Here is a 17523-nt window from a genome sequence, read left to right as displayed (position 1 = left end):
GTGTGCAGAGGACAAGGGATAAGGGACATGTACCGTTTACAGGGAAGATGGACGAGAAAAGGATTCGATTAAGAGAGGGAAAATATAAGTTCTTGCTATTATGTATTTTCTCTAGAATGAGTTAACTTTGGCATCACGCTATTCTATATGAAGGGTGGGGTTTATCACCAAAGGAAAACTAAGTTTGGTTTATTTTTTTGGATTGAAATCACATCTAAGCTTCTTTGAGTACTAATTATTTTCTTTTTTTGCCATGGTTTTGATGAAAACTCCTCGTACATCTATGATTTTGCATAGACATAAGCTTTCGTATGAACGTATTTAGTTTCATTCGAATCTTAAATTAATTTCTAAACCATAACGTTGGCAAACACTGTACGTACCTGTGCTAAGCTTTCGGCGTTCTGCTTTAACAGTGAGGCCTCGAATGTGGGAAGATAAACACGAGTGAATTTATTTCTAGCGCAAATTGGAATGTTAAGACCTTCGAAAATAAAACAAGCTTTCATCTCCGGATTCATACAAACAAAGTTGTTCACCGTCTAAACGCTCACCTACCTCGGTTTGAATAACAAAACAAAAACTTTTAATGAGACTAAATATCATGTCAACTCTGCGAGTTTCGTGAGCCAAAAAAAAAAATAACAGACAAATGATACAAGTCGCATCAATAATTTGACTGCATCATTTGAGTTTCATAACTAGGTGTTACGGTTTAGCTGGTTATCTCCAGTGGGCTGATGATGCCCTCAATGCTTTAAAGAACTAATATCAAGTTTTTCAAGTGATGATGCTATTTTAATTAACCGCAATCGTTCTTAAGTGAAAAGAATCCAGCTTACTTGTTTATGGACAAATGTACTCGTTAACGATTGCTTAAGTGGATGTGATGAATACGGGGCATAGAAATAGCTTTTAAGAACTCATGCAGCGTGTCGCATCCCAAAAGTAGATAGCAGTGTGATTTTTTTTAACGTATGTTGCTAAATTTCTGTGAAGGAAATGAGTTTTGAAATTATTCTGATTCTTTGAGATGGGAAATCAGCCGGAGCTCTTGTTCGATGGGCATCTAATCGAAGACAAGTACGGAAGAGGGGAGAATAAGCATCGGCAATATCAAGACTGTTCCTGAAAATGTGAATTGGCCCGATTCTTTTTTGCGAAAGGTAGAGGCTGGATAATGGTGTTCGAAGCAATCGCTGTCACGGACACGATTCAGCCATCGATTTCATTGGCCAATGATTTCTGATCCTTATCAACACTTTACCTCGGGGTCGACGTCCTCGGACATTACATTTATTTATAATATTTTTAATTTATTTAAAGGGCAAGAAGGACAAAGTTCAAGAACCACATCAGGCGCGCCGGTATAAATTACCGATTTAAAAAAAGGAAACCATTAAAATGGGATCGGTTTCGCACCATTGAACGACATTGATCCTCCGACCCTGGTTACGAAACAATCCGATTCTGCGAACCGGAGGGTTGGCGGCGGTGGGAGAAGGGCGGGTGGAAGGGAAGGGATATGAGGGGAGAGTGAGTGCATTTGCTCAACGAATAAAATAAAGCGCTTGTAACTTCTGAACGGCTTAGACATTTGTTTTGGGAAAACACGTCCTACTTTGTGTGCTTCAAAAAACTCTTGCGTCCGTCTCTCATTTCATCTCCTTCCATCGCTTCACATTTGCACTCCCTCCGTTTCACTCCCTCATGTTACTCTCGTGTGTCCTCACCCGCGAACCCCGTTTGAGCCCCCCCTTCTCCATCCGTCTCATCCTCGGGATCTCAATCGTTCACCAAAAATTGTGCGACTATATATTGTGATCACCATGAAGCTAAATGAATATGAGTATATTAAATGAAGAATACAATGTATCTTTCCACTGTCCTTCCACAAAATTTCCACAAAGTTGAGCCGGTAATAATTGAAAATAGGTATGCTTAAGAAGGCTGCGGCTTATTTTTCTTATGTTTCTTGTGTTTTTTTAATATTAGTATCCTCTAAGCCACGGCTAGGGTGTGTGGCAGGGGGTGAACACGCACCAAACTAATTTTGACCCGAATATGTCCCAACCGCGGTCGGGCAACACTATTTTGGTTCCTTATCGTTTAAGGAAAAAATGGCATCCTAAATCTATCTGTTCTACACTTTAATTTTATTGACATGATCTCTCCTACCTTAGCAGTACGATGAGGCTAATAATACATTTTCAAAATCACTGATAAAGAGACATCCTTCCAATTTATGCATAAGAAAATATTTAACTTAAACCTTCGTTCCTTGAGTGATTCCCAGCCTAGCTCCTCTAATATTTTGGATGCGCTACTAAGTTTATCATAATTACCTTTTCAAATTCAGCTCCTCTACGCTGCACGCGATCCAATTCGGCAATTAATCCAACTTCGTGAGGATCCCATATATGTACTTGTAGCATATGCTAAACGAAGTCTAACCAGCGAGGATGTTATGGTTAAGTTTAAGAATGCGAATCCCAAATATTTCGATAAATCATCACCCATACAGCATCACCACGCTACGAACAATAAACGGGAGGAAATGAGTAGTTAAAAAGAAAGAAAAGGTTAGGCTAGGAGACAAGTCTTCCACCAATCCATTCAAAATAACTTGCAAGGGAAAAACTTCAGAGTTTAAGAGGACGCCTCGGTAGCTTAAGTGGCTAAAGCACTCGACCGGATATTGAGGGATCTGGGTTCGAATCCCAGTCAAGGCGAATGATTTTTACACTCTGAAATTGTTGCATTGAAATGCACATTAGCGGATGACTCCGTTAAAAGTTACTGTTGCGGCATCTCCCGCAGTTTCTTTGGAAATATATTATGATTCTCCCTTATCGTAGTTGACATGGCAATTTTTTGAGCATACTCAAAAGTATCTTCGAGCACAATATTTCAACCATTTCCAGATGATATCAAGAAGATTAATAGGAAGGATGTACTAAAGTGCTACTAAGCCCAAGCTTTGTGAAGCGAATAGCAATTGAAATCTTTCAACCACGTAAGACGAGCGGCGTAGCATGGGATTGAAGGAGCTTGACGGGCATCAAGAACAGAATGGCTCGAGCTCAGAGAGCTCTCATGACGAAGAGGTTACTGCCATGCACGAAGAAGATATATTTTCATGCCAGGAAACAGTGTGGGAAAGCTTTTGCGTGGAGAGAGGCACTCTATTGGTACCTAAGAGCCACGGATCGTTGGAGAGATGGACCGGAGGAGAATAAGGACCCTCGAATTCTAATGCTTTATTTTGAAGGTTAAATAAACAGATAAATTGAGAGACGAGGAGGTTATAGCATGAAAAAGGCAATACGAAGCATCAGACGTGATAAGGAGAGCCAGTGGAGTTTTTGTTGGTTATCATGGAATTTTGGAACATAGTAATCAACCCGAAATTTGGTTTGATGGTCGAGGCTAGAGTTCACCTAATACTAAGCCCAACGGCGCGCGTGAAATTTTGACATCAGGGTGGAGAGGGAGGCATTCCTTCCTCTGTGCTGCGTGCGATTTCCCAGGAAGATCTGGTGCTTGAAAAACCACACAAGCGTCACCGAGATTCGATCTCGGATACTCCGGCCGACAACCCGTTGCTTGTTTACCAACTGTATCACCACACCCACAGCAATGAAATCAATATGAATTTAATTGGAGAAGGTAATCGAGGGACGTACCTAACGAGAAACAACTGTAGATGAACATGAGAATAAGATAAATATGGATGCAAGAAATACGTTGCAGGAATTAATACTGAGAAGGGTAATACGGAAGGCCACTGTCAGTTAACCTTCAAATTCACGGACTAATGATGGTCTTCATTCCCTTGGTATATTTGACTGGCGTCTGCTACGAAGTTTGGAATATCTATTCAATTTTCCCCATGTTCGTCTTCGCCTGTCATTTTACTTAATGTTCTCTCATCAAATTGTGAAACTGTAGTCGAGCAATTTAAATTTTTTGTCGCAACCAAATTCCCTAATCCAGTGAGGAAATTGATTCGAGGGAATTTCTTTAACCAATAAGTAATAATTTAAACGATGGCTATATGAATATGTAGATGGATGAGTAAAAGTTTTTTCCTTTCATGTTACCAATTTTATCATGCGTTCGCGTATAGAAATTAAAATTGGAATCAATTTTATCCCTAATATGGATTTCATTTCACATATTACACTTTCACTGAATATTGAAAAATATTTCTTGATTTTCTCATTAAAGCCCCAAATTGCTGTTAGGTGCCAAATTCATTTTTTAAATTGATTTGATTACATTCAGTGGCACCATTGCAGTTAGCAAAGAAACGTACCCCGAGTGTCTGGCTCAAGGCTTCAAAATAAAAACCATTCTTTGTAAATGTAAGTAAATATTTACTTTAAGAAAATAAGAGTTAACTCTGTCGTGATGTGACTGCTTGCGAATTATTGCGAATTACTTGAAACAATACTTGAAAACTTAATTGTGCATAGAGAAATATTCCGATGCAAGTGACAATGAGTTCATTTTTCCAGCACATTTCCCCTGCAACCGAAATTTAGTCGGCCAAAAGCTTTCAGAATCTAAATCCTAATTCCCTTCCCCGTTTCAGTCAGTAAATCACCTGACTTGAAGCAAAAATAGTGCGTGGGAAATCACGGGCGTGGAAATACACTTCGTTTGTTAACCAGAGTCAGCGCAGTAGAGTTTCTCTTCCGTCGGGCATCGATCAAAATCAATTCCGCCTAACGGAGCGACTGCCAGTACAAATTAAATTGGCACGCCAGATGCCAACTCTCGCTGAAAGGACTGTCGGGAGGAGAAAGAGAGAGGAAGGGGAGAAGGGAAGGGGCGAGGAGAGGGAGGTCGAGCGCTAAGGTAGCGGGCTCACACGAGAGATTGGCACCGTTTCAGGAAGAGGTTAATAAGGCCTAGAACGTGTGTCATTGTTATCATTTTTTTCCAAAATTATTCCTTCCGAGCACGTGACTGTAAATTTATCTCCCTCTCTCTCTATCTCTCTTTCAACCGTCCATCTCATCCTCTTCCTCCTAATTCTCTTCCTTTCACATTAATTATTCTCCCGTTTCCGTGGCCAGTGGGTTTCTTCTACTTCTCCGCCAATCCCTTCCCTGTCACTCTCATCCACCTCTTCCTGTATACCACTCTCTCTCCCACCCGTATCTCTCTCTTTCCCCCCCCACGCCTAAATCTCTCTCTCTCTCTCTCCCCTTATCCCTTGTCTCATTCCGTTTTACCAAACCCCTGCCTTCTTGTCCTCCTCCCTTATCCCCCCCGGGTCCTTCCGAACCCCTATCCTACCTTCTCTTACTCTCCCCACATCCTGCATCCCTCTCTCCCTGCCTCCTCGCACCCTTCATCCCCTTTCTCCCTCCCTTCCTCCCTACCCGTTTCCCCTCACCATCCCCGCCAAGCCTTCTATCTGTCTACATTTGTTCCAGTCTTCCAAAAGAGGGTCACCTAGCCAGATGACACTCCATGAATAACTCAGTCAATTGCCTCGCCGGCTTTCCTCCCCATTTTTCAACTGCCGCGCGGAAAGGAAAAAAATAATAAGAACGCATAAAACGTAATTTTTTTCCCCGGAATTAGCTGGAGGAAAAGAGGAAGAAAGGGCGAAGGAATAAGAAAGAAAGGGTGTAAGGAGAGGATAATGAGGAGGAGAAAGAGAGGGTTAAGGAAAGAGAAGGAAGATGAGTGGTGAGGTCAAAGACCGCAGGAATTGGCAGGTGTCGAAACTAAAGTGTTAGTTAAGAAGACCAGAAAAATGGTTCTTATCGTGCGGGATGATTGAAAAAGATACCTTCAGAATAATTTTACGAGCTGGCTCATGAAATATTTTTGCAATGAAGTATTTTTTTCAAATTGTTTAGGTTTTATCGTAAGTAATCACGTGGAGCATCGGTAGTAAAATCCTAAGATATTGAACAGCGAGTGAGGATGAATGATCTTGCATACCACGCAAATTTGCGAAATGGATCTGCACGTCCACTGTTCTCTAAATAAGAATTTTTAATTTTAATTCGTCTTACCGATTCCCGTAACTCGGGAATTACCGGTGAGTGGATAAATGAATTAAAGCCAAAGCTGATTAGAGCAGACCGTAATTTTCGGACCACACGTATCTATGAACTTGGGCTCTAAAGTTCCAAATGATTGAAATAAAACTTAAAACGGATATTTTAGCCTTAACGGTACTGGTTTTACTTTATATATTTGTTTCTCGTAATAATATCTTTGATGATTCCATCCTCTTGATAAGAAAGGAATTCAATCTCCGGCATCAGAATAAATCCTTTGAAGTCCAAGTTTTGTTTGCTCACATTGGTCACACTCTCTTAATTAAAAAACATCACCTCCTCACGTTATGCCACATTTGCACGATTTGAATAGAATAAATTTAACAGTACGGTGACAGGAATAATAAATTGCAATGTTTAAAATTAACCATAATTGTTTTATATTAAAAAACCCACGGTTATCGACCTGAAGGTAGGTTTGCTGGGCGAGGGTAGAGATTACCTCGCGCACTAAGCTAGCGGCGCGTGATATTCATACATCAGAGTGGGGGTCGATCTCCTTTCCTTTATCCAAGCACCGCATATGGTTTCCCAGATAGATCGAGCACCAAAAAAAAAGTCGTACTATAGCCTGGTTAAAGATGAGGATATCCAGGAGCTTCACCCAGAATCGAACCTGGGCCCTCCGGCCAATAGCTCAGCACTTTGACTACTAGGCTACCATGCAGATGTAGATCCCTTAGCTTATCTTACTGTAGCCATAAAATTATAATAAACTATTTGTAACACTAGCCTTATATAAACGAAAGCGAGAGAGCACATCCGAAAGAACTATAGAAGGGCTAAGCAGAATTTCAGGAGTACATACTATAATTGGGCTACTTTTCTTTTCTAGTTATGCTTATCTCTGAAAGCCTTTCTGCTGATCATAATTAGAGTTTTTATGCACGGTAATTTATATTCATACGTAGAATTTGGCAGCACTTGACCACATACAGAATGTTCACTGTTCACCTCAACATAATTGCCGACATTAAATAGCACAAACGTTCTAGCTCTGATGGAATACACACGAGGACGGATCCGGTCAAAATTGACTTTTTCCGTTTCGGGCAGTGTAAATGGTGGCCAAAACATGCTCACCGCAGAGAGCAATACGCAACAACCACTCCAAAGCAAAACAGTGTTCATTTATTTACGCGCGTGCGTGGCGGAGGTGGGAAAGGGAGGGTGGTGGGGAGAGGTTGGTGCGTTAGAGGTGAGGGCGAGAGGGGGTGGGAAGAGTGGACCAGGGTGGGGTGTAGCCCGTCTGAAATGGAGAGGTCCGAGGGGATAACACAGCATTCGCATAAATAAACGATTCCCGACGAGGGCAGGTGACCGCACCACCGATTTCCTCCCTTCGTTTCTCCCTTCCATCCCCCCCCCCCTCGCGTCGTTTGTGTTTCTTGCCCGCCGAATTTCACTCCACGCGGAATCGGTCGCCTCCGTGCTAAAAGTGCTGACGTCGCTCGGGAATCTATCGGTGCTGATTGATTAGAGCGGATCCATTGGTAGGAGGCAGAGTGGATTGTAGAGAGTGTGCGTGAGAGCGAGAGAGAGGGGGAGAGAGAGAAAGAGTGAGGGGGAAAGGTACGGGCGGAAGGACACGGGACGCGGGCTTCGTGTGGACTCCACACCAGCTCCAATATCCCCATTTCCCTCCCCTCATCCCAAATCCCTCCCTTCCCCAGCGCTGGGAGATAAACATCGCGGTGACTACGGGTTTGGAAGTTTTCGAGCGACGTGAGCGGAAGGAGTTACCGAGTTAAGTACACCCCGTGTCTCGGCGGTGCGACAATTTAACGTTCCAAATGACGAGTGAGGGGTCGCGAGGTTTTTGGCCGTAGGTGTTTCAATTCTCATGCAAGGTGTGCTTAGGTTTTTAAAGTAGCTTTCGGTCTAAAACTAAAACGACCAGGCCTTAAGTTTGCGGATAACATTGCCAAGTATAATATTTTTTGGCGTTTACCTGAATCACTATATTTTTTCGCGATTGAATGTGTTACAGTACGCGACGGGTTTAGAAGAATATTATCATCGTCTAGTACCCGTTAATCAAAAGTACGAGTATGAGTCAATATCCAATTCTTGGTCGTTAACTTGTGCAAGATCATATATGGAAGAAACTTGTTCCAAAACTTTCACGTCTACTTTTCAGAAAACGATTGGTTCGGAATAGTACCTTTGCAGTTGTAGTACTTCAGTAGTAGAAAGTGCAGCTTTTTGCGAAGGGTCCGTGTTATTGTTGCATGGACATATGAAATATGACTCTGAGATTTATATCGAGATACTTCCAGTGTTATATCTGCTAGTATTTCCAATAATATTTTCACCAAATAATTATGGTCATACTCGTCGTAACCAGTGGTGTCATGAAAATGTCGTTTTCTTGAGCAATTCTTTGCGGTTTCGGATCTTTTTTTATTCTTCATATAGAGTAAATATGTGATAACAAAAGGATTACACTGCAATCCAAACTCTGGGGACACTAATGACCAGAACGCCACGAACGTAATATCTTCTCATGTGGTATCAACTCATTTAGCTATTCTCAAGTTAAATTATCCCATTTTTATTTGCTCTGATTCATTTCATATGCTAAAGATTCACTGAAAAAGTTCAATTAGTTGTTAATAAAAATGTATCAATTATGCTGTGTTACAAATTTGTTTCAATATAATCCCCAGCTTGAATGAATTATCTGATCATTTTACTTTTGGGACGTGAAACAGTTAATGGGTGACATTTTTTGAACAATGTGAAGGAAACTCATATCTCTCCAAACGAATATATCATGTCTTTATTTATGTGTGTCATTCAGAAGGAAGCTGTGATAACTGTTGCCTCGCACCGAGACATTGAATCCGCGGTCAGGAAAATTTAATTCGTCAAGACAATTAACAAGTGCTGCTAAGAGAACGTGGCTAGTGTACTGTGCTCTCTCGTAATTGGCAGTCGGGTCTACTCTCAAGAGAATCTTAGAACTCTTTGTTTGTGGGAGGTTTTCCTAATCCGACTTTCACATTCATCGTGTGTGACCCACGAGCCCTAATCCTGCATCAAATATGAATGTTATGGAGTCAAGGAACAGAATTATGTACTTGATATTGCGGTGTGATAGGACTTAGGTCGAGTTGCCCAAAAAGTTAGCTAACCCTCACCATTAGGGGTCATTATTTTCCGATAAAGACGTTGTACTCCGTAAAATCGGTAACTAAGCCATAAGGCGTGCCAAAAATTCTTCCCTAATTTAATTTTATCGTTAAAAAGTATTTTTAACGACAAATATAGATAAATTATTACCATTAAAAACTGTTTAAAGAGCCAATGGAGAAATAATACATAAAACCCACGTGACTCTAGATTATTAATTGTGCATGCGCTTACGTGTGAACTTGTACCTATATGAATTTATTAAATATTTAACTTGTCGTCCATCATAGTAATTTGGATTTTTTTTATTCAAGGACATTTAAAAAAAATGGAAATTAATTTTCATTTCTATTCCGTATATTGCATGACATTTCCTGAGACTAAATTTCGATGTAAAGTTTCACCGCTGAGTTAAAAAGGACCGCTTCTAATTATCCATCCTTCAATTTAATTTCTGACATATGTTTTGGCAGGTTATCGGCCATGAAAAGTCGAAATTCCATTAAAACGACAGTGATCTGTTAAAATTTTGTTCCGAAACAAGACTTGGAAAGTTAGAAAGTTACCATCTAACTTTGACATTGAGGAATACAAGTTTAATGTTCGAAAAGTTTCCAACAACCATAAAAGCGTCATAAAAATCATGAATCATCTCTGCAGGTGGGAAAAGAGGCGAAGTTGAATTCCTTGGCAATGAGGAACATGTTAAAATTATTATCAATGTACTACCTTCAAACGAAACCGGAACCTGGACTTATTGCCATCATGTAATGGGTTTCATTTTATCGTATACTCTAACTCCTGTTTTACCTACGAGTTCCGCTGGTTTCCCACAAATCATATAATCTGGATTTCCGCAATATTGGAGAAGTTTGTTTGAAAGTCATTGATTTTTTTATGTGAAACGTATTAAAGTTTAACTTTCATTTCTGTACAATTTATGAGATATTTACTGTCTGAAGTTAGTTTTTAGGTACGCAAAATCATATATAATTTGCGCGAATATCTTAATAAAGCAATTAAGCTTATAACAATGCCTTAGGTATTGCAATAAGCGTGAACATACGTGCATTAGAATTTGATCGATCATTTAGAGTAAGTAAGTGACATTCTAAATGTCCACGTAGATGCATGTGAGTTTTATGCACCCAAATAAATTTTAGATAGATTTATATTTAAGTTCACAATAACATCGTGATCTTGGATGTATCTTCCGAACTATGGAGTTAAAAAAATGAAGAAACAATTTTCATTTGCAATTGAAAGCAGTGATCTAAAATCGCGGATAATTCCGAAAATATTTTTTAGACTTTGAAGCAGCTCTTAAATCTGAAAGGATTAGTACTATTCGTGTATCCAATAATAATTGAATGGGGGATAGTAATTTACGCAATGAATTAAGTTATTCTAAAAACAATTAAATCCTCATATTCGCTTATTTTTATTAATTTCTAGCGTATAGTAACTGTCACAAAGTCAGTCACTACATGAACTTTGCACGAAGATTCTCGTGGCGGTGAATTTCTCGTGGAATTAATGTCACGATGCAATCTTCATTTTTGAATTGGAGTGCGTTTTAATACTTCTAGCGCTCTCTAACTCAAGATGATAGCGAAATTTTACATATTTCAATGTCTATAATTACCAAAATCAATAGAACAGAGTCTGCGCTTTAAGTAAATAGGTTTTTAATGTACTCGTGCAAGTTTATTGGAGAAACTTTGTTTTTTGAATATACAATTCTTCAATATCCAATTTATTGCCCAATTGAAGGGTTGAAATCATGCCCTTCTGTTGTTTGTCGTCCATGAGGTAAGTTTGCAAGTCCGAAATTATTTCACAGAATCCGAAAGGTTCTTAGTTTCATTGACCTCTTCCGACGTGGAATTTTCAAAGAAAGGCGTAAGTGCATCTCAGTGCATTTCTATACCCAAAAGATACGTTTAATTGTATGGTTCAGTTGCCAAGTGATGAATATCATAGAATGAAAGACGATAAAAGTATTTTAAATTGAACGCTTATTGAGGTCCAATGTTTTTTCATTATACTTATCTTTCCGTTCATTTGATACGAATGAATTCCCAACTCGATAGTCATCGTTGAACGGTGACTAAACATCGAGCCGCATTATCATGCCGAAGATTCGGGTCAATTACCCGAGAATGACGAATTTCACGTGGTATTCTGGTCCTTAATTAGACATGGCTGTCGCAAGAAGAGCGTTTCGTTTGCGGAAAACTTTTCTTCGAATGAGACGTCAAAACTGTAGACACCATCTCTCTCCGTTCCCTAAGAATCGATTATGGAGGTGGAATCGAAATTTCAAGTATATGTCATTTTGATGGAACTTACTCTGTTTGTAATAAAAAGTGCCCTCAATCAATCGACGAGGACAAATGTCGGTCTTACTTTGTTAGTTTACTTATGAATTGAGATTTTATACACACTTTCATGGCAGTGCAGACCCACTAGGAGAAGAATTATGGATTAATGAAGCAGGAATACGTGTCGTTCACAAAAAAGGTAATAGCAAGTGTGCAACCATGTTAAAATTGTAATAATGTTAACATAACATCACCTACCCGCCTTCGTTTAAAATTAAATTGATTAATTTGCAGGGAAAGAAATGCCGCAATCGCATAGTCATAGAAATTTGCGCCTCAGAACTAGTCCAAAATACAGCACGTTTACAAAATTTATAAAAATCTCAGAGTGCTTAAAAACTATGTAAACACTTTGTAAAAATTTTTAACGTACTACGGATGAATGGGTGCTGCAAAACTTTTCATCCCTCGATGATAACACATAAGCTAAGGTGACGCATTGACAAGTTACGAGTCAACCTCCATGAATCATACGCCGAATTTCCATCCTCCTCTCTCTCACTCTCAAACATACACCTATATTTCCATGATTAACCAAAATATGCTAAATAAAGTGGACCATAGCAACAAGGGAGCGCACCTGAAACAGTAGCATAACCGTCCTGCTTCTTCGTGTTCTGCCTCTTGCGAACTGTCTTCTGGCGTTCCCAAACTATCGGAAACCGAAGATTATTTCCCTTTAAAAATATTCATGATTTCTTATTTAGGATGAAGGATGAGTAAGAAATAAAACCTGATCAATTATTCATAATATCTTCTCATATATATGAAACCCCGATATCATATGGTTGTCTTAAACTTCTGTCATTTCGTAGTCTGAAAGGGTGCTCTCCACGGATTCACTCGCACAGCTGTTCTCGTTTCCCCGCCTAAACCGATACTTTCCTTTACAAAGCGACCAGCCGCTCAGTTTTTGGCTTTCACCCCAGTGGTAAACCCTCTGCCCCCCGAGCATTGATCTTTTCTTTCTTCATAAAAATCCATTTAATTTTCTTGAAATCCCCTGGCAAAAAATATCTCATTCTGGCTTAACATTCATGTCACCGGGTATTCTTTACGAGTCGTGTGCCAGCATCATCATTTGAACTGAAATTTATTTTTGAAGACTTCGTTTCATATAAAGGGGTTTTCCTTGTTTGACATATTAATTATATAAATAATGAGTCGGTTGTAATTGGGAATGAGTCTCAGAATAAATAATGAAAATCAGCAACTAGTGCGGTGTTTACTCGTAGGGAATGGCTTTAGTTTCAGAAAAGAATTGTTTTTGACAATATGAATATCTTCCCAGTCGTTATTTCATTATTATGATTACCACATAATCGTTGAGTAAAGAAGATAAAGTTTAATTTGAGACTTTTGAGAAGTGAGTTTCAGATAAAAATGGTAATGAATTAATCGGAGAGAATAAAAAGCAAACGAAATCCTCAGTATGGTATGAAGAGAGAATATTGTTAGGAAAAATCCGAAGAAGGCAGCACCAGTAGTTAATGAGAGGTAATGGAATGATGAAGATGGTAATAGAGGGTAGAATGCTGGGAAAATGAAGCAGAGGGAGGAAGGGAATAGGAATTTTGAAAGAAAATAAGGGAGGTATGGTGCATGCAGGTCTAAATAACGCATAATTTTTATGCGTGCGATACGCTTAAATTTTTCGGTTTAGTTCGAGGTTAAATGGACAATAATATGTAGTAACCGGGTCCATTGAAAACCATCCCTAGTCCGATAGACCACTTTGGGGGAACCGCCACTCCTGTAGGAAACTTCTATGGCCACAAATGAATATCTCATTCACAGTCAAAGGAGTTACCCCATTTGTTTCAGAATTACTAAGGCCGATAGCCTGGGTTAATCCACTGTGATGAACTTTACCTTGGTGAGCTGTGCTATCTTCTTGCACATCTTATAGAGTAACTCCGGCGTGTTGTCCGGTATCTTGGCCCCTCCGCCCGCGTACTCGTACGAGTCTCCGCCCAACTGGGAGAAGTCGGGGAAGTTGGAGGCCATGGCCGGACTCAAGACGACCACCACCACCGCGGGACGCAACCGCTCGACCCCCCTCCGCTCCCGCCGGCAACGGCACCACAAGCACTACCAAAACCACCGGCGCCGCCACCTACCCGCGGAGTCTGGGGGCTCTCCCCGGGACGGACGCCCTCCCTCCCGGAGTCCGCGGGGGACTCGCGGGTCATCACACGAGGGGCCGCGCCACCCCGGCAGTCACAACCATGGCCGGTCACACTCTCGAGAACTCGAATAGCCCGATTTGCGACCACTCCACCACACCACCTCCCCCAAGCGCGCGCGCCGAGTGGTGCCGCCGATCCCTCCGTCAGACTTCCCTCGTATTCCTTTCCCTCTCTCTCTCTCTCCTGCGCGTCTAGGGTCGAGGGCGCGCACGTGACGAAAACACGCCCCGAGAAGGTTAAAGGAAACGGATGGAAAGGAAGCGACGGATCCAGTCCCCCATCTTTCTCCCGCCCTCTCTCCCTCTCTCTCTATCTCTTCCCACTACACACACATACCCGCACACACACACACACACACAATCACAATCGCTCACTCTCCACCTCTCCACCCGCGCTTTCCTTATCCCCTCTCTATCTCTCCTCTCTCTCTCTCCGTCTTATTTCTCGCCGTTCCTCAACCCTTTTCCCTCTTGCTCTCTCTCCCCTTCATTCCTTCTCCCGCCCCCGAGCGGGGGCCGAGCGCATTCTCGTCCCACCTCAAGGATCCCCGGACTTTCCCAACGCCCCCGAACAAAATATCTCTCTCCCTCTCTATCTCCCTACACAACTTCCTATGCCTCCCCCGCACCTCCACCCCCCTAACTCTTCCTCCTCCTGTCAACCGACTCGCGTGCCAACTAGCGTGTTTCTAAGACATCCCCACCTCATCTCTGTTTCTCTATCTGCAGCTCCCTTTCCTTGCCGCCGATCTCCTCGTCGTTGACTAGGGAGCTCGCCGTTGACGAAAACACCCTCGCTCCCCCCTTATCTACTCCACCTCCTCCGTCTTCTTTTGTTCCTCGCCGTCTCCTGTCTCACTCCACCCACCCCGAACACACCAGTTTCCCCTCTTACCCCCTCACCATCAACTCAGGAAACTCTCCTCGAGATTTCCTCGACCTTCGCTCCCCAAGCGCCGCGCTCTCCGTGTCTATCTATCCGCCTCCCGCCCTTTTCCTCCACTCCGGCTTCCACCGCGTGCAAACCCCCCCCCCCGATTTCCGAGCCCCCCCCCCCTTTCCCCAACTTTCCGCAGTCAATCTCTCCCTTCCTCCCTCTCTCTCTCTCTCTAATTCCTCTCGTCCCCTTCTTCCTCTTTCCCCACTCCGGGAGCAAAATGGCCAGTGGTCGGGGTAGATTTTTTTTCCTCCCTCCTGCGGACACGAAGGCACGCACCCGTCGGTCGGAAAACGGCGAAGAGTGAGCGAGGCACGCGCGCGGGAGTGAGTGGAAGAGAGGGAGCTCTTTCACCGTGGAAGCGATCTCCCCGCTCGCGGGCCCCGCTGGAGTCCGCGGCGGAATACTGCCGAGTTCGCCGAGAGCGGAATATGTTTAAGAGTTTAAGGGGGGAGAGTGCGCAGACTCCGAAAACGGTCCGATGGTAGTCCACTCTCTCACTCCCTCTCCTTGTTTCTCTCTCCCTCTGTCTCTGTCACTCCTTTTCCCCCAACCTTTCCCCCCCTCTATCTCTCCGTACCTCTCTCTCTCTCTCTACCTATCTCTTCTCCAACTCCTCCACCTCTTCCTTCTCCGTCTTGTCCCCTCCACTCTTCACTCTTCCCCCACCAACTCCCTCCCTCTGCCTTCCTCTCGACGTCTTTCACTTCCTCTCTCTCCCCCCCTCCCCCTCACCACCCTCTCCCCTCCCTCCTTCCTCTCCTCCTCCCACCCCAGTTCTCCTATCGCGTTCCTCCGTTTCTCTCTCTCTTCACCCTCCACTTCCACCGTTGACTAACTTCCATCTCCTCGCTGCCCACCCTCTCCCTCCCCTACAACTCCCTCCCAAGACTTGACGTCTCCTCCTCCCCAGACGTCCCACTCGCGTCTTCCTCTCTCTCTCTCTCTCTCTCTCTCTCTCTCTCCTCCCCCCTCCTATAGTGTATTTATACATTTTATGTATTTTCTCTATTGGCATCGCGAGATTTATTTCTTGTCTCTTAACTTTAATGTCACCATTCACGTGTTATCTGTTATGGGTATATTACCAATCTGTCAATCAGAAACGTACTTGATCCGTAGACTATTCTTTAGGATAGTAATTGCTCTAATTTTTTCAAGTATGTTATGTGAATATCTGAACCGGCGCAATAATGAGTCCAAATATGAGTATATAGAGGGAAAATGGGGGAAGCAGCTTAAAAAAGTCAATATGTTTCTCGAGAAATATAATTCGTAAAATGTCATCTATAAATTATTAGATCTGCGAGAATATTTTTTGGCTCATTGGTGTAAGCTTATGTATTCATCGCTAGGTATTTTTACTATCGCATCCATTGTTTGTTTACAGTGATTCCATGAAAAGTACTTATTCAGGTTTCACTATATCCTTACAGTTTCAAAGTATTCAACTCTCCATTGGCAGGTGCTTTTACTATTTTAACAGTACTTTGACGGTACCAATTGACGTGTTAAGAAAGAAAACTACGATATGTGCCACTCGGATACATTTGGCAATCATGTGTCCGCAGCTATCTTTACACTTTACCTTTCAATGGAGGTTTTGGGAGAGGAGTCGCAAAATTATTTCATTGGTCCTGAAAACCTGTCAGCTTTTCAAACGCTATACCAAATTATATAATATCTTAAGAATAAAAGTAATTAACCATTAAGGCTGGAGTGCATTGAAAATCATTGGATGCTCAGAAAGTCTTTACTGAATATAGAAATACTATATAATTATTAAAAAATCTAAATCAAATATCACAAGTGTTTATTTTTAATATTTTAAAAATTTTTGTAGGAAAGCAAAGCGTATCTACCAATCAATACACCGAATCAATTTAAATGAAAAACAAACACCATCGATCAATGCCGAAAACATTCTCCGGAATTGGAAGTTGGTAATAAAAAATTATAATTTTTTAAAGTTATTTTTCCTCTCAATTTTCTTTTATCCGCCCCTTCTGACGCCTTCATGACGTAATCCAGAACCTTTCCACGAAGTCGGGATGCACGGTTTGGGCAACAACGCTTTGTGCGTTAGAGAAGGATGCTTATGAGTTGGGGTCTATTTCACTTCATTAAAAAAATATCTCCCCCCCCCCCTCGAGGAACTCCTCATCCCCCCACTTTCTGCGCTTCTTTCACTCTTTCTCCGCGCTTTCTTTGACGTATTTTTCTTCGTCCTGGCTTCCCAACTCACCCTTCCCCCACCACCCCCTTTGAATCCTCCGCTCTCCTCCTCCCATTCCTCATCTCCCTTCCCGGGGAGCGCTGGGAGGTGGGGCGACTTAATGAAGGAAAGCCGCAACGAATGTAAACCGCGTCGGGGCATAGCATCCGAGAGGAGGCCGTTTGAAATCAGGATCCGGCGTGCTCGCCGCCTCGCCTTCAGTGCCTGCCCGCCTGGCTGCGTCTGTAGAACACTCCCCCTCCCCACATGTCCCCCCTAACCTCACCCCTTCCCACACGCCCTACCCCCCCGGCGTTCGCGTCATTTCACCTTCTCTCGTGCGTGCTCGCTCGTGTCATCGCTCCTGTTCTCTCAAGTAGAGCTACGTGGATGACGTACCGTGCGTGACAAGGTGAAGGGCGGTTGCGAAATTTTCCTCCAATTTTATTTTTTTTCCTCCCTTGCCTTCTACCTCTTCCTCGGTGTTCGCGAAATATTTCTTCTTCTGAGAGGGAAAAGGTGTGGTGAGCAGCATTAGTTTCACCAGTGGGCGAAACCTTCCGTGGTGAAGGATGCCT

The 17523-nt window shown here is 42.4% G+C and overlaps 1 protein-coding gene across 5 annotated transcripts in view; it reads right to left on the bottom strand.

The window, feature by feature from the left end:
• Positions 1 to 14339, bottom strand: part of LOC139694042 (protein FAM184A-like) — a 392188-nt gene extending 377849 nt beyond the window's left edge. The window contains exon 1 of one of the 5 annotated variants that reach the window (XM_071592452.1): positions 13478 to 14339. In XM_071592452.1, coding sequence (XP_071448553.1) covers positions 13478 to 13612 — 135 coding nt within the window. In that variant the 5' untranslated portion in view covers positions 13613 to 14339. The remainder of the gene's footprint in view (positions 1 to 13477) is intronic. The other 4 variants (XM_071592450.1, XM_071592448.1, XM_071592449.1 and 1 more) reach the window with 4 other exon arrangements.
• Positions 14340 to 17523: the final 3184 nt, after the last annotated feature.

This window comes from Hetaerina americana, unplaced genomic scaffold (genome assembly GCF_022747635.1).
Source record: "Hetaerina americana unplaced genomic scaffold, ioHetAmer1.1.p SCAF_5, whole genome shotgun sequence".
In the NCBI taxonomy this organism is placed as follows: Eukaryota; Metazoa; Arthropoda; class Insecta; order Odonata; family Calopterygidae; genus Hetaerina; species Hetaerina americana.
This window is presented reverse-complemented; position numbering and strand designations above follow the sequence as displayed.